The 25,284-nt window shown below is 32.9% G+C and overlaps 2 protein-coding genes across 2 annotated transcripts; one reads left to right on the top strand and one right to left on the bottom strand.

The window, feature by feature from the left end:
* Window positions 1-2,178: 2,178 nt before the first annotated feature.
* Window positions 2,179-4,151, bottom strand: LOC7488907 (4-hydroxy-tetrahydrodipicolinate synthase, chloroplastic). The gene is made up of 3 exons (XM_002320032.4): window positions 3,724-4,151; window positions 3,514-3,597; window positions 2,179-3,245 (listed from the first exon to the last, which is right to left on the bottom strand). The coding sequence occupies exons 1-3, from the start codon at window positions 3,798-3,800 to the stop codon at window positions 2,315-2,317; spliced, it is 1,092 nt and encodes a 363-aa protein (XP_002320068.1). The 5' UTR covers window positions 3,801-4,151; the 3' UTR covers window positions 2,179-2,314.
* A 9,986-nt stretch (window positions 4,152-14,137) lies between these two features.
* On the top strand, window positions 14,138-21,855 carry LOC7488906 (kinesin-like protein KIN-UB). Its single transcript, XM_002320695.4, has 19 exons — window positions 14,138-14,558; window positions 14,794-14,894; window positions 15,001-15,123; window positions 15,351-15,536; window positions 15,728-15,949; window positions 16,034-16,187; window positions 16,388-16,537; window positions 16,793-16,881; window positions 17,170-17,373; window positions 17,765-17,887; window positions 18,291-18,422; window positions 18,559-18,690; window positions 18,953-19,091; window positions 19,245-19,337; window positions 19,471-19,596; window positions 19,709-19,834; window positions 20,425-20,568; window positions 21,112-21,240; window positions 21,321-21,855. The coding sequence occupies exons 1-19, from the start codon at window positions 14,375-14,377 to the stop codon at window positions 21,479-21,481; spliced, it is 2,718 nt and encodes a 905-aa protein (XP_002320731.1). The 5' UTR covers window positions 14,138-14,374; the 3' UTR covers window positions 21,482-21,855.
* Window positions 21,856-25,284: the final 3,429 nt, after the last annotated feature.

Here is a 25,284-nt window from a genome sequence, read left to right as displayed (position 1 = left end):
GGAGTTTTTGGTTAGAGCTGGTCATCTTTGTAAGCTGATGAGTAAGAAACAGGGATGATTAAGGGCGGACGGTGAAGTTCTGCAGACCCGTGACCTGCCTGTTGAAGCCCAGAAAAAACTCCCCTAACCCCTTGAATTTGCCTAACCATTCACTTTGCCTTACTTTCTGCTGCACCCACTGGTTATGACAATGGATTCTTCTAGCACGCTGCCATTGAAGCTGAATTCCAGCTCCAGGTTCATGTAAAAAATATCTCATAACAAAAGCATTGAACAAGCAACAAAATATAATAAAATATTTTCCATCCTAGATGTAGTGTAGAAATACCCAACATTTCAACGGGAAAGGGAACAAGCAAAAGAGGCATTTCCGGCCCACTTTATCCCTGGCCCATTTTCGTACAGTAACTAAAAGATCATAGAGTCCAGCTATCACCTGGCCCACAATAAGTTGGATTTGGATGTGATAGATTGCCCAAGCAAACAGGCCCAATAAGAAGTGGCAAATTATTATGACCCCCCCGCCGTCTAACAATTCTAAATTAGGAAGTTTTTGTAACGGTAAGATTAATTACACCACCCAATGAGATTGTTCTGTGACGCCTTGTACCTACAAACTAATCATTATTGAAAACCTTTTCACTTTATTGTTGTCCCGAAAAGCAAATGGGCCTGGGTATGCATAAGTGTGGGCTTGAGCAAAGCGTTAGCCCGCCCATCCATGACTCGTCCAAAAACCCACCACCTTACACTCTGTCCTTCTTTATTCTTAAAACAGTTCAGCATGACCCCAAACAGAGCCTAGCTTATTTGACAGTGGAAGTCCGTTCCATTTAACAGTGTACAGCGGACAAAATTATATTTTGGTCCCTTAATTCTTCAGATTTTTTATATACTCCTTTTATTTTTAATTTTTTATGTTTCAGTCCTAAGCTTCATATATTTTAGTCGCTTAATTTTTTAAATTTAATCCCTGTAATTTTAGTTATTTATATTTTAATCCTAAACTTTATTTTTTTCACGTTATTTTGGTCTCAGTAAATTAAAAGAGAGGTGATAAAGTAAATGAAACATGAGAAAAAACTTTGGGTCGGGCACAAAAAAATTAATCTTTATTTCAATTGATTCATTTTAAAAAGTGTAATCCGGTATATATATGGTTTAGTTTTGAATTTTTTTTATTGTTTAAAGAGTGATTTATGATTGAAAATAGGTCATTAAAGATCATTAGATATGTTTTTTTGGTGAAAACAAATTAAAAATAAACTTTTGAGATTTCAAAAACATTTTTCAATCATATAAAATTATTAATTTTTATTGCAAAGCATTATTTATATGTGTTTTTAGATGAAAACAAGTATAAAATTGAGTTTTTGAGCTCCATAAACTCAAACCCAAATTTTTTAGTCCCATGAGATGACTAAATTTTGTTGAAATGAATGTTGAGTTGTTAATCTGTGTTTTTAAATAAAAACAAGTTAAAAATTAAAATTTGAGGATTAAAAAACTGAAATCTAGATTTTTCAATCATGGAAGATAACAAAAAAAATTGTTACAATGAACAATATGACTCACTTTTTAAAAAAAAAAATAGACATGACCCAGTTTGTGCTTTTTTTAAGGCAAGCACACAAGTTTTTTCTTTGACGCCTAGGCATGCCTCATCTTTTTTTAAATGAACCTCTAGTTTTTTTTTTCATTTTAAAATAATTTAAAAAAAATTTAAAAAAATTAAAATTATTAAAAAAAATATTTGAAAAAAATATTTGAATAGATAATATAGCTATAATTGAATCTAATATGTAGTTTCTTATTAAGAAAGAATTGCTCATAAATACTCAATAAAAGTCAAATATCTATTTTTTTTTATTTTTTTATTACTATATATATATAATCATTCTTTATGTCATGATTTTTTTTTGTTATTAAAATTTGCCTTTTAAATTATGATATATTTTTATTTAAAAACAATGCTTTTGATATAAATAAATATTTTTGTCAGGACAGAAACATAATATATGAGTAAAAAAGGAAGTTCACATGAAAGAGATTTTTTTTTTTCTTTATAATTTAAATCTATAAATTTTTCCATTAATATTTATTTTAACCGCCTTCATTTTTTTATTAAAAAAATTATATTGCTGAGAAAAAAGACGTTTTGTTAAAACAAATCACGACTAGAAAAGGGGGAATTGTGGCTATTTTTTTTCCAGACTTTTTCTTACAAATGTTTATTGTAATCTTACAAATATTTATTTTAATTGTTACCAGAAATAGGCGAACCCACACTAGAACTCTCAACAAGAGAAACTGACTAACACAGACGAGCTATCAAGATGAAGTCATCGTCTTCGAGAACCTGAACGTCTTCTTCTCCTACAAAATTCTCCCGGCCAATTTTCTTAACCAAATTCACAAATTCTACCCTCTGAGCCGAAGGAAGAGGCACATATGGCAGTCTGAAAACTGGTCTAGCAACCCCAAGTTGAGCAAGAGCTGTGTTTAATGCAATGGGGTTCGGCTCCTGAAATAGCCAGTCGATAAGGGGCAGGAGTTTTGAATTTAGTTCAGCATTCTTCCCCTCAAACATAAGTCTGCGCATTAAACCCGGAACCAAGTTGCTAGTAACAGAAACCACTCCAGTTGCCCCATGGTTCCACCTTGCATCATGGCACTGATCATCATTCCCACTCCACACCACAATTCCTTTATCTGTATACTGTTCAACCCGGTCATTACCAGCACATTCCTTAACGCCTGCCAAGTTCGGACTCTGAGCTATAGTATGAATAACGCGTGGGGGGATATCTTGGCCAGTCCTGCCAGGCACATTGTATATAATAGTTGGGCCCATAGGGAGCACGCTGTCAAAATGAGAAACCATGCCCTCCACGGAGGTTTTTCCGTAGTATGGATTGATATGAAGAGCAGCATGCATTCCGACCGCAAAACCTTGCTCTGTGGCATGAATCGCTTCCCTTGTAGAGTTACTTCCAGTGTTTCCGATCACCTTGATTGAGCTACCAAAACAGTTGACGGTGTGGCCAATAAGCATTATGTGTTCATCCCAGCTCATCAGCTGACCTTCACCAGTTGTGCCACCAACTACAACACCTTCAGCGCCGTTAGCAATCTGCATATTCACCAACGCATCATACGCTTCAAGATCAAATCTACCATCAGGCAGATATGGGGTTTTGATGGCTGTTATCAATCTAAGAGATTTCATATCCTCTGCTGATGTCCTGCAATAGAAGAGAGCACATAATCATTTATGGCATCAATTCTTGAAAGGGAACACGTATATTCTCATGAAGCCTTTAAATAAACAATCCGTTCACATAGTTACAGTTAAATGCCTTGCCCCTGATTTGTCTACGTTGATCATAATTTATCCAGGTCTTAGGCTGTAAGTTCATGTGTGTTAAATTCAAGGATTATAACGATAACAGAGAAAAAAAACAATTGATTCATCAAACTCACAATAGGACATAAATGAAGTCAGTTTCTTACATGTTTTTAACTTCAAAGCTGCGCATCGGAAGATGCAAATTAGGTTTTGCAGCAGCTTGGGGAGGCCTCCATTTTCCACTCCTCCTGTTAAATAATAATAATAATAATGATGATAATAATATACACGGCGATGTACAATGCAAAAAATAAATTAAAAAATTACACAGATAAAGAAATTAATAAGAGAATTAATAAGGGGATCAGATAAACCTCTTGTAATTATCAACGCAATTATGGCGCGGAAGCTGGAGAGCAGACTCCCTCAAGCACACGCTATAGCTCTTCATAGCAGCAATTTTTAAGCTTATTTTCCTTTCTTGTTTATTGAAAGTGAATTCTTGTTATTATTATTTTTGCAGTATGAGATTAAGAGATGAAGAGACAGGGCTGGGATTTCAGGAAATGGTACCGATGGTAACAATAGTTGAGATGGGGGTGGTGATCGTGGTGGTGGCGGCGGCGGCGGCGGCGGCGGCTTGAAGGACGGCGGAGCCGCGGCGGTGGAGGGCGGACATGACGCCAGGTTCCGACAGAGATAAGAAGAAGAGGAGACGTTGTGTGAAGGAGCGGAGGCTGTGGCAAAAGGAGTATGCTTATGTGGTGTTTGTTTAGGGGTTTTAGGGATGAGCTTCTTCATTTATGAAGTGACAGGTGGCGCTAGTGGTTTCAACACTTTTCCATTTTTGATTGGTGGTTTTCCTTGTTTTTTCTTCTTTTTCAAAAATAAATAAATGTAAGCAAATAATTTATCGAGTGCAAAAAAAAAATCTCTTAGTGTGATTCTTATCTGATTAAATGGAAATAAATTATTGTTTTCTTCCGAGCTAGTTAGGACAAGTGGTTCCATATTTAAGTTAAGGTTTTGGTTACAAGCATCATATTACTTGGTGCTGATTGACATTCTAAAAGAACCCGGTTTTTGTTGTCTGTATAATCAGTAAATAACCTTTAATATTAGTTTTGTGATGCAGCTGGAACGGCTGCGCACACGAGATAGAGCTAAGGTTGCGGGTTTTTGTTGCACCGTGGAAGATGACTTCTTGTTTTGGCTGGCCTGTTGTTGTGGATGAAGCGCTGGTTCCGTTACATATAACTACTTTTGAATAAACTAGCAATTAATAATAATAATATATATATATATATATATATATATATATATATGGCTGAAAGATCATAATAAACCTAACTTCAATGAATTAAACTTTTTTGATTGTACATGTATAAAATTGAATTTTTATTTTTTATTTCATGCTACTTTGTTTTTTAATTTGTTTTTCCTTTGTATTTAGTCTTCAACAATTCGGGATTCTCCACATCCACTGTTACATGAATTTGCACTAAACGGGACTGTTGCTATTATTCTCCATGGTCGATGCCATGGTCACTTGCCAGGAAATTTAGATGTTGACTTTCTTGTCTTTTGGAATTTAAAAGTCTTCCATTTTCAAACAGTTCTTTAAGAACTTATGTTTAAAAGTCACACAAAAGAACTACTCTGTGGTATCTATCTTCCAACACTGATTGTTAATACAATAAATAATTTTAAGTTTTCAACTGGAGTCAAAATATTAAATTCTCTACAAATGATATTGTTTTTTTAAAAAAAATAATATAATCTGAATGGAATGCGTCTTCAAACATGGAAGAAATGACTTTATTGAGATTTTTTAAAATTTGAAGAATATAATTAGTTTTTTTAAAAAAAATTGGTATCAAAATTGTGAATTTATTAATTACTGGCCAAGTATCGATTTCACTCTCAAATAAAGTAAAGGTTTGCGGATAAAATAATGAGGTCGAGAATAGCTCATATAATGCCACTATCTGTTATATGAACCGGGCCGCTATATAGTGTCATTGTTTATCGTGGGAAGCCCATATGAAATGGGCCTCATTGTGATTATTAGCCCATGAAAGAGAGGGAGAGGGTGTTCAAAGATCCAACCAACGCTGCCCTGGTCAAAACAGGCTCGAAACTGTGAGAACATGTGGGCTCAAGAGCCCGTAAGCCGGGGCCATCAGCCCACTGCTCGCTACCTGGAATTTGCATGCAAGTATAATACTCTTAATTATCAATTAACATTAAAAAATGTTATGCACTTGCCGGCTTGAAACTTTTGTGTGATGAAAATGGAATTTGCTTTTCTTTCTGCAAAGCAATAAACTAAAATTATCATTTTTTTTTTATTTTTTTTTTTTGCACTTGCCAGCATGAAACTTTAGTGTGATGACAGTGAGATTTGCTTTTCTTTTTGCAGAGCAATAAAACTAGCAACAATACCATAGATTAAAATTAATGTTTTAATTCATTTGTCATTCTAATAAACTCAAGGAAGGGAACAAGTTTTGAAAAGAAAAATTAAGCAAATGTCACGGTGACAGAATCCACTAAAACTGCAAGTTACTTAACAGTGTAATGTAGCATATATAAAGCAAGATACGTCGACTGGTAGATTACAGCATCAATATTTATTCTACAATAATAACTAAGTCTTCATTTATTATAAAATTATAATTAATTGTTTAATTCTTCATTGGTCGGATGGATCAATGAGAATTAGATAATTATAAATAATTACCTAATTCTTCATTGGTTGGATGGAAGTCGTATCCAACTTCCGGTGTCTACAACACCCCGTGATCGGATTTGCCATAACTAAGAAAACAAAATGACAGTTAGAGAAGGAGATCGAGGGCGTAAAAATGAAAATTCAAATGTTGCAGTACAAGTAAAATTTGACTCACCCGATGGGATGTTGTAATTCATTCCTCTTCCTAAAACAGGGAAGAAAGGCACGAGGCCTCCCTTGTTCTTCTTTCGCTACCTGATTCGAGACGAGTTCCGGAGGTTTGAAATTGAAAGGGAGGAGAGGTGTTTGCCATTCTTATTGACAGAGGAAGGATCGGCAGGATCACCAACCGGTGAGGGGCAGTTTTTCTTGTTTAGCAGAGAAGAGAGGGAGGGACGGTTTTTCTTCTTTGACATGGACGAGAGGTGGGTGAGGGATTGGGTTTGATGAAAGAGGGAGTGAGCGTGTGAGTATATATTGGGGAAGATAGAGAGATTCTTTCTGTATTGAACAGGGAGCGAGCCGATAACCTCCTAGGAGAAGTTGTGAAGTTGTCTAGACATTTGATAGAAAAGTGAACACCGACTACTTCGTTGAGAAGAAAGTTGAAGGTTGTGGATCCCACCATTCGGGCCGCGTTCAATTTCCACGCTCGAATGAAAAGGTAGGAGATGAGGAAGAAAGAATATTGTTTGTCTTTCCAGCTGTATTTTGTAAGTAACTTGATTTTTTCTAAAATTAATTATTTTTTTTACTTTTAAATTATTTTTAATAAAAATATACTTTATAAAATAAAAAAAATATTATTTTAATATATTTTTAGTGCATAATCAACCTTAACATTGACTTTCAGTATGTTATTCTTCAAGATTTGAAAAATAAATTATTTTTAATTAATTTTTAATTATTTTTAAATTATTTTAATATGATAATATTAAAATTAAATTTTAAAAAATAAAAAAATATTATTTTAATATATTTATAAAAAACAATTTAAAAACCAACTATTACCCTACCCTCAACAACCTTTCTTTACACTGTGCTTTAACTCGAGCTTGATTCCCAAGTTTTCTGGGCCCCACTACACCATATGATGTAACACTCTCAAAAATCAAAATCTTGCCGACTTTAATATATTTTAATTCATTCTACCATCTTCTCGAATATTCGCCTGATGGAAACCAAATTGGTGGCCTAGTGATAAGTAGTGGACAGTGTTAAAAAATATATATATATATAAAATTATACTGCACTTTGAAAAACGTGGAAAAAATACTGTACATATAATATACATATAAATTCATTATATTATGGGCCACTGTAAATATAAAATATTTATACTATAGATAATATTGTTTATCTTTGCTGTTTTTTTGTAAAAAAATGTTACTGATAGCGTTGTTTTTTCTATTTTTTATGTCAAAAATTATTGAATTTGTCTTGATAGTTAAACCCATTGTTATTGAGTTTGGCTTGGAAACCAAACCCAAATTACTTCTAAAACATGTTAGGTTTGGCTTGGTAGTCAGACCTCCCGCTATTGGGTCTGGTTTGCAACCATACCCAATATCATTTAAGTCCAGTAAGTCAGTTAGACCCAATAAAATTAAATCTGGCTCTGTTGTCAGACCCAGTAGCATTTGGATCTGGCATTTTATAATCTTCATATTTATTTTATATTTGTAATAACAATTGTTAATGGCACATTACGAAAACACGGGCTAATATGATAATAATGTTTAAAAGATGATAGTATTGTTAAATGAGTATGGAAAAAATAGGATACATATATTATTGATTAAATGGATTAAATAAACTTAGTTAATTTAATAATATATTTATAAAAAAACTAATAACAAAAAATATACGTTTATCAATAATATAAAAGAATATATTATAAATAATTTTAAAATATCTCAATAATCTTAATTGATCACAAAATAAAAATTGAATAATATTAGGATAATTTCATAAAAAGAAAAATATAAACAAATTTGAAGCTCAATTACTAACAAGTCAAACATTGAATGATGAATTATAAATAAAATTAATTTAATAAAAAGATATAAAAAAAAACTTGACTTTGATCAACATGTCAAATCTATGGTTCAATTGTGAGGTTGAGATAACCTCGCAAGAAAATAAATAAAACAATGGAGATCAACTCTCTAGCAAACTAAATGATGAGAGGCAAAGCTTAAAAATTCATTTAAAAATAATATAAAAAATAACTTGAGTTAACTTAACTAGCCTGCAACTCATGATAACCTCATGTAAAAAAAAAAAAGAGGTAAAAAGTGTGAAGTTAAAGGCAAAGTAACCTAATATCGAATGATAAAAAAAAAAAAAAAACAATTAAAAAAAAAACCTAGAAAAGGAAACAAGTAAAAATAGGCTAATTTTCAAAATATATGACCCGAATCATAAGATCAAATTACTCCTATAAAATGCAAACCCAAAAAAAATAAAAAGTAAAATTCTCAATCATCCAATTGTGTTTTTAAAAAAACTAGCAATTAAAATGAAATAAAATATCAAGGGATGAGAATGAAAAAAAATTGATCAAATATGATAAATGAAAAAATCAAAAGAATATGAAATTGAAACAAAATTCATTTTTATAAATTATTTTAAATAAAAATAAATAGTAATAAAAAAACAAAGAGTAATTATTATGAAGGAAAAACATATTGAAGGACGGCTTTAAAAAACCTAGAGGGTCATGCATGAAAATCGAGGAGGCGAGAGAAAAGAAGAATAAGAAAAAAAGGTTATCATCGTCAAACTAGAGGTTCGTTGGTTACACGTGCTATATAGGGATAGAGGGGCCGCCAGGATGACTCAAACATTGCTTCGAAAGCCACCTTTCGGCTATTGAACGACTCCTTATACACTGCTTGAATGGCTTGAGCACCTCCCACCTGTTGACGCGTGCAATTTTTATTTTTTAAATAATATTTTATATTTATTAAAACACCAAATTGCTCCTATGTCAACTTGATTATATATATATATATAAAAAAAAAAGTGAAAAATAAATAAAAAAACCCTGGACACCAACCTAAAAGTTTTTTATTTCAAGGAAGTTATTTCGGTATGCTTAAAAAAAATAAAAGACTAAAAAACCCTTGGATGCCATTTTTTTTTCTTTACGGGTGATTAAGGCAGTGTTCAACATTATAGTAAATATTGTTTTTAAAGTGTTTTTCGTTTTGAAATGTATCAAATAATTTTTTTTATTTTTGATATTAGCATATCAAAACAATAAAAAAACACAAAAAATATTTTGAAGCAAAAAAAATTAATTTTTTAAAAAAACACGAGTAAACTGCACAAACAAACAATATCTAAGTAATTTCAGAAAATATAAAAATACCGATTTATCTCTATCAATAATAAATGGTGGATCATGTAACAAGATTGTATTACCCTTAATTAAAAAACCACTTGTTTTTACGCTGAGAAGAGCAAAAACATCTTTACACTTTTCAATCAATGTTTTGTGTTGTGTTCCATGGTGTTTTACTTATCCCCTTCAAGTTCTTGTTAACACAGTAACTCTAGTTTCGGTTCTTGTACTAGGGATTCTGGTTTCTAATTCAAGAAGACTTGCTTTCCTTCCCATCTTTAAACAGCAAAAAGATGGGGAGCCAAACAGGTTTTTTTTTCTCTCTCTCTCGCATAGGCGGCACCTCACCGGTGCACTACACTGGTTAGTCGGCGCATTAAGTGAGCTCACGAGGGAGGTCTTGAGTCTGCACTGGATTTCTCATTGTACGTAGTTTCTTTACCAGACACGTAGGTCGAAAACAAACAATAAAAGGCTATCAGCGACAACTAGCCTCATGTGATTTTCATTATTTATCACAATAATATGCATGTGATCTGCTGTTTATAATTTTTTTCAGAAAAAATATTAGGTATACAGGTCATTTTAATATGTTTTTTATATAAAAAAATTCAAAATATAAACCGAAAACTATATGAAACATCTAATAAAATAAATTAATAATTATTTATGTAAATAAATAATCACCAATAATAACAAAAAGATAAATAAAAAAATGGAGATATGAATGTGGATCAAGATATTCTATAGCACAAAATAAAATATTCATCCGAATGTGTTCACTGAATTTGTTTATTTAAATCAATAAAAAATAAATCAACACCGTAAAAAGCCAATGACCTAAAAGATAAACACGAACGTAACTTATTGGATAAATCAACACTCTAAAAAAATCACTCAAGGCTGAACACATAAGAAATATTATTTAAAAAATAATATTTTTTTTTTTAAAAAATAAAGTTTATTTGTGTAAAATAAAAAAAGAATAATGTAGATGAATTGGAATAATATCTTGAAAAATCAAACACGACAAGACAATTTAAATAAAAACATATATTCTAAAAAGGCATGTAAAACTCGTGATCTAAGTCATGAAACCGGGATAGAACCTTATAAAAGAAATTGAAGAAAATCACAGAACTAATATTGTTAAAAAAACCGATGCAAAATGATAAGATCGCACGAAGTCGAATCCTAACAAATCAAACGTCTAGAGATGAAACCTAAAAAAAAAAAAACCAACCACGCAAAAGAATCTAAAAAATAAGAGTGAAAATAAAAAAATAATAACAATTAGAGTTTAGGCAAAAAAAATAAATTGAAGGGTTAAATTGAATTAAAAAAATAGTTTTAACATAATAAAAAACAAATTAAAAGAATGAGGATCAAATCATCAAATTGAAAAAAAAAACAATAAAAACTCTAATTGAATGGTGAAATTAAAAGCAAAAAAAACTTTAACAAAAGAACAAAGGAAAAAATAAAAAAATAAAAAGAATAAGGATTGAAATGAAAAACAAAACATATAAGAAATTATAATTGAATGACTAAATTAAAAAAAAAAAAACAAAACTTACATAGAAGGAACAATAACGAAATAAAAAATTTAAATAACGAGGATTAAAATTGAAAAATCAAAAAAAGAGAGAACACTAATGCACTTTACATGAAAGGAGAGACAAGAAGGGAAAAAATAAAACGATTGCTAGCGATAATTCGACCATTATACTTCATCATGCGCCACACCATGTAGAAGAAGATATGACAGCACATCCAAGAAGATGATGAATGTTCAGGTTTGGTTACCGAGTGACATCACGTGCGTCTCCTGAATGACGCTAACGTCACCCACTGGTTAGAGTGTGATGTGCACGCGCCAATATCTTTTTTAATTAAAAAAAACAACAAGTCAACATGAAAAATACTAAACGCCCCGTGATCCTGGTATCTACAAAAACAAAAAAACATGTGTGAAAGCACAAAAATACCTCCAAGTGTAAACTTGATTTATTTGTCTAATATAGAGCCAAAAACCCACTTTAATTGTACTCAAGTAATGGAAAAACTAAAAAAAATATTTGTCCATCAACCCAATAATTTTTTGATATCGAAGGTAAAAATGTATTTTCATTGCTTAAAAGTTTATGAAAAGCAAAAATTCTAGATCAACAACTTTAAGTTTCGTTGACTATGATGCAAAAAAAAAACAAAAACCCAATCAATCTTTTAATAACTAATTAGCCAATAAAAAATATTAAAACACCCTCACCCTTGAGGCTTTTTTTTTTTATAACAATCCATAATAAACCATCTTTGTAGCTATAAATAAAAACCATGCTCTATGGTGTCTTGATTAACTACTAGAATTAATATTTTATTTATCAGTTTAATTTTGAGCTCAAATTTAATCACCGCTCAGTATTTTTAATGTTGTTGGGAAAAGAACATTTTTCAATGAATTATATCTGCATTTTTATTTATTTATATAAGAGTTATTAGCGATATGGAACTATTAATGAGCCAGGTAAAAATAGTACACCGCCACCACAAACCATGTTTGAATATACATGAGCAGAATTAGCTGCAACATTGTAGGATGCTTGGAAGTGTTTTAATGTTTATATTTTTAAAAATATAGTAAAATATTTTTTAATTTTAAAAAAAATTAATTTTAATATCAGCATATCAAACCAATAAAAAAAAATTTAATAAAAAAAATTTGAATTTTCATGAAACCTAAACCCAGTTTGAAGATGAATTAATGTACGGTTTCTCTTTATGCTACTCCATGTTCTCACTCATTATTATAAGATGTACACATTATGACCATTTATTGTTTCAATTAGATGGCGATTATAAATTTTTTTCTTCATCGAATAAGCCAAATTTCAACCTTCTATTTTTATTTTTCAGAGAAAAAACATTCATGATCACTTGCGTGAATCCGACTTAACCATCAAAGTTTCAATTTCATATAATTTATATGCAATTTAAACTGAATTAGTAAATTAGAAACCAAAATTTATTTACAAATATTTCATGTTTGAATATTCTTGTCAAGTACACCTCAACAAGATAGATTTACCTTTCAAATATCAAAAGCAGATCTTTTTATATCAAAATCAACGAATTTTATAATAGATTTATGCTAGTTTGATTTAAAACTTTAACCCCCATGTTATATCAATACATTTAAATTACTAGAAAACATAAATTGATATTTTTTTTCAATTAAAAAATAGTTTAAAAAACACTTTAAAAAACAATAATAAAACACAAAAACAAATTATTTTTTTATTTTTTCATATTGTTTTGTTGATATAAAAAATAAAAAAAAATATTATTTTGATGTAATTCTAAGTAAAAAAACATTTTGAACCGCAACCGCAACTACAACCACAATTCTAAATACACTTTTAGTTCTTACTTCTTACTAGATACTCGAGCCATGCTTCGTTATGAATCAAATAATTTTTTTTAGTAAAAAAAATAAATATATAAGTTTTTTAAAAGTATTTTGTTAAATAAATTCTAATTAAAAAAATTTATGCATGCATTTAATTATATATGTCAAGAATCACCGGTGTCAATAAACAAAAAATAAAGTATTAATGTGGCTATTTAACTCGCCTCGAGCAAGTCAAATAATTTTTTTTTCAACGCAAAAGAATTAATGTGTAGGTGTTAGTGTTATTAACGTGTTTTTTGACATCAAATAAAAAATATAGCCATGAATCAAAATGTCGATATTAACATATAATAAAATACAACAAAGATCATATCCGTTAATCAAAACATATAGGATCTCAAGCTAATTTTTAACATAGTAAAAGAAATGAACAATCTTTGTATAATAATTGTGTTTTAAAAAAAATGTAAAGAAAAAAAATAGTAAACAAATTACAAGAGAATAAAAATAAGAACAAAAAGAATGATATAAATAGTACAAATATAGAATGATGAATATTTAGAGTGTAAAAAATGAAGAATAATATTTTTTTCCTAAAAAAACATAAATAAAAAAAAAGGAAAAATTAAAAAAATATTAAAAAAATAAAAATAAATAGAACAAGTATAAAATGATAAAAATACAGGTAAAAAAAGAAAAAAATATAAAAAATTGTTTTTAAAAAAACAAAAATTACAATTTCTGCCACGTTATGTTGCCACTACAGTAAAGAAATTAGGAAAAATTACAGTTTATGGCTTTATGCCATTTCGAGAGGAAAAAACGGTTTTCTTTAGTATACGTATAATAATAATAATAATAATAATAATAATTTTACAATTAGATGTTGACGAGACACCAAAAGAATTTTCCTCGAGAATTTTCTATTTTTAGTGTTTTCATTTGTGGAATGAGCCAAAATTATCCTTTAGAATTTGTATTTTCCAAATAACGGGAGATACAATAAAAGAACAATCCTAAGAGCATTTTCGTTAGCCAGCCGCGACCAAAAATTTAAATTTCGCAAAATCTGTAAACAATAAGATAAATTAGAGATTAAGACGAGATTTCACCACTTAAACGAGATTACTTCGATGCAACGCATAGATTTCTCCTCCCTCTACAAGAAAAAATTAAATTTTAAACTTCAAATAAAAGTGAAAAAGAAGAAAAAAAATAATAATCTAAAGTTCTAACAAAAATCGAAAAAACCGAAGGGACAGGGGTGCAGGGACCCGGGAACCTGGCAAGACCATCTCTGTCTTTTGCAATACTCAGACAAAAGCGGACCCCATTCTCCATCATTTCTTTTGTTTGAACTTCGAATCCACCGAACCCCCGAAATCCCACCCCGCAACCGGACACCAACCCCTCCCTGCCTGTTACTTCTTTCCACTGCACTCAGCCCAGCCCAGAAGAACAACATCAACAACACCGCCAAAGATTGAACGGAAAACAACCTAAGTAATTTCAAAAAGAATAAGTAACAATATCATGGCATCATCCTGTAATGGTGCTTTTCGAAATGGCAGCAGCAGCGCTCAAAGACCACTTAAACCTCTCACTGCTTCAAATCTCAAATCTACCTCGTTCAAATCCAGAGTCCATTCCTCCCACGCTCCTCCTCCCCCTTTCCGCCGCAGCTACCCTTCCAACTTCTCCGCCACCGCCGACGGAGGTCAGTTCCTTCCTTACATTTTATTTTTATTTTCTACTACTACATTTTGATTCACATCGAAGCTTGAGTGGTGAAAGAGTATCAGTTTGTTGATCACTAGTAGAAAGCATTTAGAGCGGTTTTAGGTAAAGGCTTTTTTTCTTTTCTTTTCTCTTCATGGCAACGGATCTCTCTTTGAGTTGTGAAAGAGTATCAGTTTGTGCTGTGGGTTTTAAATTTTAAATGGTTTTGACAGTACCGGGAAGAGTTAGAGTCGCAGTGAGATTGCGGCCACGAAATGCCGAGGAGTTGGCAGCAGATGCGGATTTTGCTGATTGTGTTGAGTTGCAGCCAGAGGTAGTTTCAATGTGTCATTATTAGAGTATTGATTTGAGTTTGGATGTTATTTTTCAGCTTGACTGTGGTGTTAGTAATGGATTTTGCGGCTCTTGTTCTATTTCAGCTTAAGAGGTTGAAGCTTCGGAAAAACAATTGGGACGCTGATACGTATGAGTTCGATGATGTGCTTACTGAATTTGCGTCGCAGAAGCGAGTTTATGAAGTTGTTGCTAAGCCTGTTGTTGAGGTTGGTTAATTTTGGTTGATTTATTGTATACATTGCTGAACTGAGCAACAATGCTGCCGCCAAATGGTCTCTAAACATTATATTCTAGTCCCATTCTAACATCCTTGAACCTTGTTGCTCACTTCCTTTTTTTTTTGTATGGGTTATAAAGCCACGCTGGATGTTCATATGTGATTTGTTGCGTCTTATGTAAAAGTTGTACTGATGTGAGTTTTTTTTTTTGGTAGAGCGTTCTAGATGGTTACAATGGGACAGTGATGGCTTATGGTCAGACTGGTACTGGGAAAACTTTCACTCTTGGACACCTGGGAGATGATGACACAGCTTCTCGTGGTATCATGGCTCGTGCAATGGAGGATGTTTTAGCAGATATCTCTCCAGAGACCGATTCTGTCTCAGTGTCATATTTGCAGGTTAGGCTCAAGTTATGTGAAAGATGGTTGTACCACTGTATGATCTCTTTTTATTTGTTTTTGCTACATTTAGCTGGTGAAAAATTGAACAAAACCACTTCTAAAGTTCATCATGTTTGATTTGTTCTTGTCCTGTTACAGTTCATGTGTACACGTTACCTAACATTCTTGTTCTTTACAAATACATATAGCTTTACATGGAGGCCGTCCAAGACCTTCTTGTTCCAGCAAATGATAATATTTCCATCGTGGAAGATCCAAAAACTGGTGATGTTTCACTACCTGGGGCAACTGTTGTACAAATCAGGGACCAACAGAGTATTGTGGAGCTGCTAAGATTAGGGGAAGCTAATAGAATTGCTGCAAATACAAAGTTGAATACTGAATCTTCTCGTAGTCATGCTATTCTGATGGTGAATAATTGTTCTTTACTTTTGATGCTCTTGATCCGGTTTTTCTTTAGTTTTCTGTTTGATGTCTTCTTGCATCTGTTACAGGTTCATGTTAAGAGGTCATTTGCTGGACGAGAAGATGCTCTTTCAAGTGAAATCGATAATGCATCTCACTTGGTCAAACCTTCAAAACTTATTGTTCGGAAAAGCAAGCTGGTTTTGGTAGATCTGGCAGGTTCAGAACGTGTTCACAAGTCAGGTGTGTATCAGAAGATGTTACCTTTTCTTTGTATCCTATGTACTATAAGTGTGGAGATAAATGAGGTGGAGTGTGGTTTCTGACAATCATGTTTTAAGTGTGGAGATAAATGAGGTGGAAATAAATGGCTTTCTTAAACCTGCTTCTCATGTTTTATGAGTCAGTAGTCACTTAACATATGCTCTTTCCTCATTTGACAGGAAGTGAGGGACATATGCTGGAGGAAGCCAAGTCTATTAATCTCTCGCTCAGTGCATTAGGAAAGTGCATAAATGCACTGGCTGAGAATAGTCCCCATGTTCCGATTCGTGATTCAAAACTTACGAGGTTGCTTAAAGATTCATTTGGAGGTGAGTCGCCTGTTAGTCAATTTGTTCTCAGGCTTTGATGTTATCTGATTGGATCAATTCATTAGATGTTGTCGATGATCCAAATTAGGGATTGTTTGAACCATTAACCTACCCTTTTTTTTCTTGAGAGGAATAATTAATCTACAAATTTACCATTCAATAACTTTTATTTCATAAATAAACTTGCTTCTTACTCCAGATTTCTCTGCAAAAAAATACCCATTCATATTTTGGTCACATGTCATCCCACTGCAGGCACAGCAAGAACTTCGTTAATTGTGACCATTGGCCCATCACCACGCCATCGGGGGGAAACTTCAAGTACTATATTGTTTGGACAAAGGGTGAGCACTTTTGATTCATGTGTTATGTCTTCAATTTTTGCAGTACCTGCCATCAAACTATTTTCTTTCTTTCTCTGTTATAATGGACAAAGTACAAATGCTATTGTGAGATTTGTATTTCAACCTTTTTACCGCATGACTTCATTCTGCTTTTACATGGCATCCCTGTTAATGAGATTTTTAATTTATGCATAGTGTGTTTATGATGACAATGTAGAAGTGTATGTTAGACATTGCATGTAGCATAAACAACCAACTGATTGCAAATGTTACTTCATCTGTCTTTAGGCAATGAAGGTGGAGAACATGTTGAAAATAAAGGAAGAGTTTGATTACAAAAGTTTATCTAGAAAGCTTGAAATACAAGTGGACAAGCTCATTGCAGAAAATGAAAGGCAGCAGAAAGCCTTTGACAATGAAGTTGAAAGAATAAATCAAGAAGCACAAAATCGAATTACTGAGGTGGAAAGGAACTTTGCAGAAGCGTTAGAGGTCAGTTTAGCTATTGATTATTTCATGTGAAGAAGAGCCTTGCATATTGCTTTTAAAAAGTAGCACTGTGTTTAATCATTTGATCTTGTTCTTTTGTACAAAAGTGGAAAGAGCTGAGGCTGCAATGATCATAGATGGCACTCTTGTTTTTCTTTTTTGTCAATACTATTTATCTTATAAACTCATTCAGGGTTTAGTGTTTGTTTAGAACTTGGAAAGAGCAAGAAAAATGAAAATTCAGGGACTTTAAATGCTTTAGCAAGGAGTTTCTTCTTGGCAGTTTGCTCCTTTCATTCCCTATTACTTCTTAACATCAACTTGGAGCCCTATTATTTTGATTACTATGATATTTTTCCTTCCACTCCTTCAAGTTTCTTGTTGTTGTTTATAGAAGGAGAGGCTAAAGTGTCAGATGGAATACATGGAATCTGTCAAGGAGCTAGAGGAAAAATTGGTAGCAAATCAGCGAAGGCATGACTGTGATGGCTTCATCAATGGTAATTGCAATGGAGAGGTACTCTTTCTGTGGCACTTGTTGCTGTTGAGAATGGAGTCTTATGACCATGATGTTTAACAATAGGATGCTTATTGACGTATATTGAAATTTATGAATTGCAGTTAGGACTCAATCCTTTCAAACTTTTCATTTCATCCAGCTGGTGTATAAATTGACCTTTGATAAAGTAATTTTTTGGTCATCAGACCGGTGTGTCCCTGATAATTATGATGCTGCATTTATAGTACAGCACAGAATCTCTTGGTCCTGCAATGGACTTGTGGCACTGTGATGCAATGAATGTGTTGCTGTTATATCTTAACCCTTTTCAATGCATTTAATCTTGCCTTCTAACAATTGATTTGCCAAATATTTTCAATTTTACCCCAGCCTTTTCTTCTGTGTCCACTCTATTTCTCAGGAGCTGGGCTCTGTTTCTGAGGAAGTTTCCGAGCTCAGAAAGTTACTTCAAAATGAAATTCAGCTAAGAAAGGCAGCTGAAGATGAGCTCAACAAACTTAAGAGTCAATTTGAACAATTTATGCAGCCTGGGGTAAGGATTAAGCTTTGTATTGCCTTTCCTCTCTTAACCTTTACCAAACCCTCCATCATCAACCCCCAACTGACCAAAAAAAGAAGAATAAAGTTATTCATTATTTATGCACAAGGGATTATTTTTCATGCACTAGGCTGGTGGAGACACAGAGATTGTAAGGCTTCACAGGATCTTGGAGGATGAAGCTTATAAGAAAAAGAGTCTGGAAGAAGAAGTTGCGATCCTACAAAGTCAGTTATTGCAATTAACCTTTGAAGCTGGTCAGGTATAATTCGATTTAGAAATATTTAGCGGTTTTCTTTTTTGTGTGCATAACAACTTAAACCATGATCATTTGCTCTTAATTCAGAGGGACGTGTTTTATTTTTAAATATGCTTTTAATTCACAGATTGAGTTATTAATTATAATGGGTTACAAGATGCAACATCCTTGTCCAGTTGTCCCTCCTTAGCCTTTGTTAACCACAGTCAAACAATCATGTATCATCTCTAACTTTAATCTGGTTACATTGATTCCATGTTTATAGGCAAAAGAGAGTCTTGAAAGAAGTGGATCTGCAAATGGTTTCAATGGTGTTGATCCTCGTATGTCACAAGTTAGGCACTTACAGTTCAAAGAGACTGTGAATGGACAGAAGGCTCCAATTGCCCCCCTTTATGAACACGGTAATAAAATACTTCACAAAATCATAAACCATTTTTGGTCCTTGTGTTTATTGCCCCCCTTTATGAACATGGTAATAAAATGCCTTCACTAAATCATAAACCATTTTTGGTCCATGTTTTTTTTTAAGTTTTGTGACAAATGAATTTTTACAGTTGGATTGCAAAAAATTTTGTCGCTGCTCGAATCAGAAGATGCCAATGTACGAATACACGCTGTAAAAGTGGTGGCTAATCTAGCTGCTGAAGGTCAGTACTCAGTTACTGTGGTAATGGATGAGTTGGGTTGTGGTAGATCGTAGGTTCATACTATAATACTTTGTTATGCCTTTTTTTTTTGTTTCATGCAACTGGTTTGTGTTTCACCTTGTATATTATGCAGAAGCAAATCAAGAAAAGATTGTTGAATCTGGTGGTCTTACTTCCTTGCTGATGCTTCTTAGAAGCTTTGAGGATGAAACTATTCGCAGGGTAGCAGCTGGTGCAATTGCCAATCTTGCAATGAATGGTAATTGTCACTCATACCTTTCTCTTGTCATCTTCACATGTATTGCTTAATGGTTCCAACACCAATCAGCTCCTAAATATATAGGTTTTGTGTATTGTTGCCTTTCTTCCAGAAGCAAATCAAGAACTAATCATGGTTCAAGGGGGAATTAGTTTGTTATCTATGACAGCAGCTGATGCTGAGGATCCTCAAACTCTACGCATGGTTGCTGGAGCTATTGCAAATCTGTGTGGAAACGGTATACTGCTTGTTCTGCTGTGTCATGATATTGTTTCTTTTATTGTCACATATTTTTGGTCATTCATGTAAATTAACTTTGTAAGAAGATCACTTAGGTATAAAATAGAATTGAAAAGATTACGAAACCTTCATCAAGACAGGATTCCAAGAATGAAAATATAGAACTCGTTTCAGTAAAGGAGTATATCTAACACCATGTCGTTATCAATTCTTGATGAATAGTTGGTTTGATAATTTACCATTGAGCTTGTAGTTTAGTAGCACTCTTTCATGAACAAGAGGCATAAGGTCTCAGGATTGAGTCTCTCTTTTGTCAATCTAAGTTCAATAACAATTGGAGCATACTCATAAAAGAAAGTTAATTTAATAATTTCTGGAGGCCGAATACATGTTCTTTATCTTTGCTTCAGCAAATATGCAGTGCTAAAAAGATGCCACTGAGAGAAATACATTTGCTGCAGCTTTTAATTTGCCTCCTCTATGTGATTCGAGACTCAAATGAAAATTGTATGCTTTCAGTGTCTTAAACTGGATGTCATATCAACTTATTGTGCTTTATTGCTATCCTATATTCCTTTTGTCCCACAGATAAGCTACAAATGAAGTTGAGGTCTGAAGGTGGGATAAGGGCTTTGCTAGGAATGGAGAGATGTGGACATCCTGATGTTCTTTCCCAAGTTGCTCGTGGGATTGCAAACTTTGCAAAATGCGAGTCCCGAGCATCTACTCAAGGTTAGTTCTCAGTCTCATATGATCTTGAGCTTGACTATGAAATTTAGTATCTAAGGTCTGCAAACAAGCTTATCTGGACCATAACAGCATTGATGTTACATTCAATCTGTGTGTTAGTTTGTCAAATCAGAAAATGGAAATTTATCATTTGTGATTAGGGAAAGTTTATATATTCATGAGTGACTTGGGAAAATATTTTCTGGTATAATGTTTGATTTTAGGTTGAAGTTTCTGATTAGCGCTTTTCCTGGGTTTTGTTCAAGTGGGTTTACTTGGTTGCCGGGCACCAGGTCAACATAAGGGTTGAGGGGATAATTATTGCACCTTATTTTTTTTCAAGTGAATGCTATTAAATGATCTCAGCTGATTGGATTCTTCTACCAAGAAGTTAGCTACCTGTAGATAATGTGCCATCCAGTCCAAAATCACCCTGGCTGATAATATATCTGATAGCGCATAGTCTGCTGTTATGAGCATATTCATATGGGAAAATGTGTAAAAATCTATATTTTTAATATTTAACATTATGCTGGCCTACCACAGGATTAAAAAGTGGCAGATCTCTTCTTATAGAAGATGGTGCACTTCCATGGATTGTACAAAATGCCAATAATGAAGCTGCACCAATCAGACGCCACATTGAGCTTGCCCTATGCCACCTAGCACAGCAAGGTAAGTGCCACTTCCTCTTTTCAGTCGAGAAAAACTCCCTCGGACTTGTTCCTTGAAACACCAAACTACTTGTATTTCAGAAGTAAATGCAAAAGAAATGATCAGTGGAGGTGCACTTTGGGAGCTAGTTCGTATCTCACGAGATTGTTCTCGAGAGGACATAAGAACCCTTGCTCGCCGGACTTTGAATTCAAGTTCCACCTTCAGGTCTGAAATGCGGCGGTTACGGATAGAGTGTTGACCACGCATTTAGTTTCTCGTATCCATTTCTGTGGGCCAATCTGGTTATTTGATTGCTGTATAGATTGGTCAAGATTCATGCTTCGTTCTTTGTGCTTGATCAGTTGGAATCCTCTCGCAATTTTTGTGTAAAGAAGCGAGACTGGGGGATTATAATCTTTGTTGTTGTGCTAGTGTATTAATATTTGTTGCCGGATGGCGGGAAAGGAAGGGAAATGGTAGTTCTGAGATAAGAATAGATTTGTAGCCATTATGAAAAAAAAAAAAAATATCTGTAGCTGGAGTTGAAGTCCCGCAGGACAAGGGACTAAGCTGAACTTCAGCTTGTGTAAATTCATTTTATTTATTAGCAATGAAAATCTTCATTGTTCCGCATTGCTATAGTCAAGACTGTAGATCCTTGTCTCTAGAGATGTGTTTTTGTTAGAGGGAATGAATGTTTTTCAACTGTATCCAACAGGATTCTAATCAATTTTGGTTGGAAGCAAATTATCTTAAGTTGGATGCAGAATTCGCTGATAATGATGAATGCGAAAGCAATTATCTTGAGTTTAATTATCTGATAATGATGAATCTCCAGGAAGAGGGGGGAGTGAGTATCAGGGCCCGGCAAAAATTAATTAATTATTTTTTTAAAAAAATTAGTTTTTTTTGATATTAAAAGTATTTTTTAATTTATTTTTAAATAAAAAATAATTTAAAAAATAATATTATTACATTTCTAAATATCCACTCACGATCCCTTACCTTACAAGGGGTCGACGACGTAAATGAATTTATCAGTTAAATGAAACAAAGACATCCCTTTTATCTTTAAGTTTTGAAAAATGGAAATCCCAGGAGTCAACTACACATCCGCATGGCAACCCCCGGATGTCAAATCAAAGCCGTGTAAGGCTTTCAATGTCTTACAATCCTTACCACGGACCAGTGAAAAAGCATTCGTTGGTCTCATGTTTGTTATCGAAAAATATTTTTTAATATTTATTTTTTTATAAAATATTTTATAAAAAAATTAATCAATATAAAATATTAATTATATATCATTATCTCACCACCGCCAACATCACCATCACTTTACCATCAACTCCTTTACTATCATCGTCGTATCACCACCACCTCCTTCTCTTCCACCACCATCATAACTATCTTTTTCACTATCATTGCCATGTTACCATCACCACTTCACCACCACCTTCTTCATTATCTTCTCACCACCACGACCATTATCTTCTCATCACCATAACCATGTCACCATCATCTTCTCCTTCATCACTACCACGACCACTTTATTCATCACTGCTGCCATCTCACGACCACCATTGAAAAATATTTACATGTAAAATATTTTATTTTAAGCCAAATATTGAAAAATATTTTACATGTAAAATACTTTCCATTCATAAATTATTTTACGCAAAATAAATGGGCTTTTAGTGGGTCTTTCAAAGCACACCCTTTTCTGATTGAGAGCCCAAATCACAAAATTATTTCAAAATCTAAGAGTGCTAGTGAGAAAATATTTTTTCTTAAATACATTGATTTAGGTATAGAACAAAACTTTTCTAAGACCTTATTAGAAAAAATCTCAATAAATAGAATTTAACTAAAGGATTAGTTTGTGTTTGATAATATAATGCACGATGTTTTTTAATTAAAAATACACTAAAATTATGTTTTTTTAGATTTTTTTTTAACTTTTGATATCAGTATATTAAATTATAAAAAACATCAATTTAATTTTTTTTCAGGTAAAAAAAATATAAAAAGCACTTTGAAAAACAAAACCTATCACAATTTGACAAACGAGTACTTAGTTAACTAAAAATAGCAAAATCAATTACTCAGAAAAACACATCCCTCCGAGGTTTTTTTTTTTTTGTAAGATAGAGATGTTTTCTAATTTCCTTAGGATGGAACCATTTTTAAGAATTCAATAAATCGTTATATTTAATGAGCTTGACAGCTTGTCACACATTGCAAGAGCAAAGAATTAAGGTTAATTTAAATCAAAACATCATGCTAGGAATTGATAACGCAAATTTAAAATTTAAAGAACATATTCACAATCCTCATAAGACGTTAGGACTGCCATTTGCATATGTGATTTATATAGACTTACCCTTCTCTTAATTGGACATGGCTTTAATCCTTCCAATGCACTGAGCCGTCTGAAATTAATGAAAAACATGGCTGTTTTACTTTCTTTTTTCTGGGCTTAGATATTACCTTTCAGACTATTTTGACCTTCTTTTGCAACGAAATATAATTTTTCAAATTCAAATACTTCAAAAGCAGGATCTAACCATGAGCTCTTTGCTAAACCAGAAACCTGTTGGCAGCTTTGCTTCTTCAGTGACATTATATATTTAGCTTTTAATCATGAATCTAATTAAAAGTAACCCTACGAACCAGGCATCTATCAAAAGAAAACACCTTTTTTTTTTGTTAAAATTTATATTTGTTTGATGAGTTATATTGAGTAGCTAGCCACCTGTATATTTACCTTAAATTAAGCATACAGATCTGTGGATCAACGTTATCTGATTTGTTGATATATATTAAGTCTTAATTTTGTACTGTTATTGATTATTGTGGCAGCTAGATTCTAAATGTGATGTAATTGCTTTAATTAGTCCATCTATACCTAATCCCATTTAATAATTTCTTGGTTGATTATTGCAAAAGGTTACGCTGACCTTCAAAACCATGCACTCGCAAGTTAACTACTCGCATTCCTAGTTCTTGAGCAACTCTGAAACTGGTCAAAGTAACAGGAATACCAAGTAGAAGTATAAGATAAGCAAAAGGGCCCTCATTTCTGCAAGGGATCTGAATCGGAGGTTTGAAAAACAAAAGAACAAATTGAATGAAAGATGTAGATAATTAAACAGAAGCTGAGCAATATGCACAACGTCACATCTATATATATTTTTAATTCTAATGGTGATTATTCAGTCAAATCCATGTGCTGTATGCTTTCATCTTTGAGTCAGATTAATCTATGCAATTCTTTCAATGGTATGTGACAAGGATTGATTCCTCTCAAGGTTGAAATCTTCAGCTGGATGACCATTCTTGGCGAAATCAATATATACTAGAGATGGTGTCTTGGTCGGGAGGGGTATTCTTTAAGCAAGAGAAGGGGTGTTCTTTAAGCAAGATTGTCTTCTATGCTTGGATTCTTAGGAAACTATTGACCACCTTTTTATACACACTGGTGTGTTTGGGCAAGATTTATTAATTGATAGAGTTTATCTCGGTGCTGTCCTTGGAATATATCAGACCTTTTTCATCAATGAAAACATCTTGTTTATGGGGAAACTCCAAGGAAATGTATGGTTTATGTTGTTCTTGCACTCATAGTCTCTTTGGCTTGTTAGAAATGAATTCCTCTTCAATAATAGACAGCATGATTATGATACTATCTTTCTTTCAATATTAACTAGATTGCATGTGCGTGGATCAAAGTTTTTTTTTTTTTTTTTAAGACTTCCCTTATTGTGCCTTTGATTGATTTATTAATTTAGGGTGATGGTTTGGTTTGATGGTTAAATAAAAAGTGTTCAAGATCTCCTCTTTTGTTGGTATCCACCTAAGCCACTTACAGTACTAAAGAGGGATGTTGATGGCTTTTCTATTGACAAACCTGGTCTTGCTGGTATTGATGGGGTTTTTCGTGATCACAATGGCCTTCTGATGAGTTTTCTCTCTGCTCATATAGGAATTAAAGATTCAAATGAAGCTGAATTGCTTGTTACAATCAAAGCTCTTGAATGATTTTCTATACAAGATTTTTCTAGA

Source organism: Populus trichocarpa, chromosome 14 (assembly GCF_000002775.5).
Source record: "Populus trichocarpa isolate Nisqually-1 chromosome 14, P.trichocarpa_v4.1, whole genome shotgun sequence".
In the NCBI taxonomy this organism is placed as follows: Eukaryota; Viridiplantae; Streptophyta; class Magnoliopsida; order Malpighiales; family Salicaceae; genus Populus; species Populus trichocarpa.
Note: the sequence above shows the minus strand (reverse complement) of the source record. Positions and strands in the feature narration are given on the sequence as shown.

Bases quoted from the DNA above. Each gene is read 5' to 3' on its own strand.
- LOC7488906 (XM_002320695.4), top strand. From the start codon at position 14,375: ATGGCATCATCCTGTAATGGTGCTTTTCGAAATGGCAGCAGCAGCGCT. The intron at 17,374-17,764 runs GTCAGTTTAGCT...TGTTGTTTATAG, and splicing joins ACTTTGCAGAAGCGTTAGAG to AAGGAGAGGCTAAAGTGTCA. The intron at 19,338-19,470 runs GTCAGTACTCAG...TATATTATGCAG, and splicing joins GGCTAATCTAGCTGCTGAAG to AAGCAAATCAAGAAAAGATT.
- LOC7488907 (XM_002320032.4), bottom strand. From the start codon at position 3,800: ATGAAGAGCTATAGCGTGTGCTTGAGGGAGTCTGCTCTCCAGCTTCCG. The intron at 3,598-3,723 runs GTTTATCTGATC...ATTATTTAACAG, and splicing joins TGCGTTGATAATTACAAGAG to GAGGAGTGGAAAATGGAGGC. The intron at 3,246-3,513 runs GTAAGAAACTGA...CTTCTATTGCAG, and splicing joins AGCTTTGAAGTTAAAAACAT to GACATCAGCAGAGGATATGA.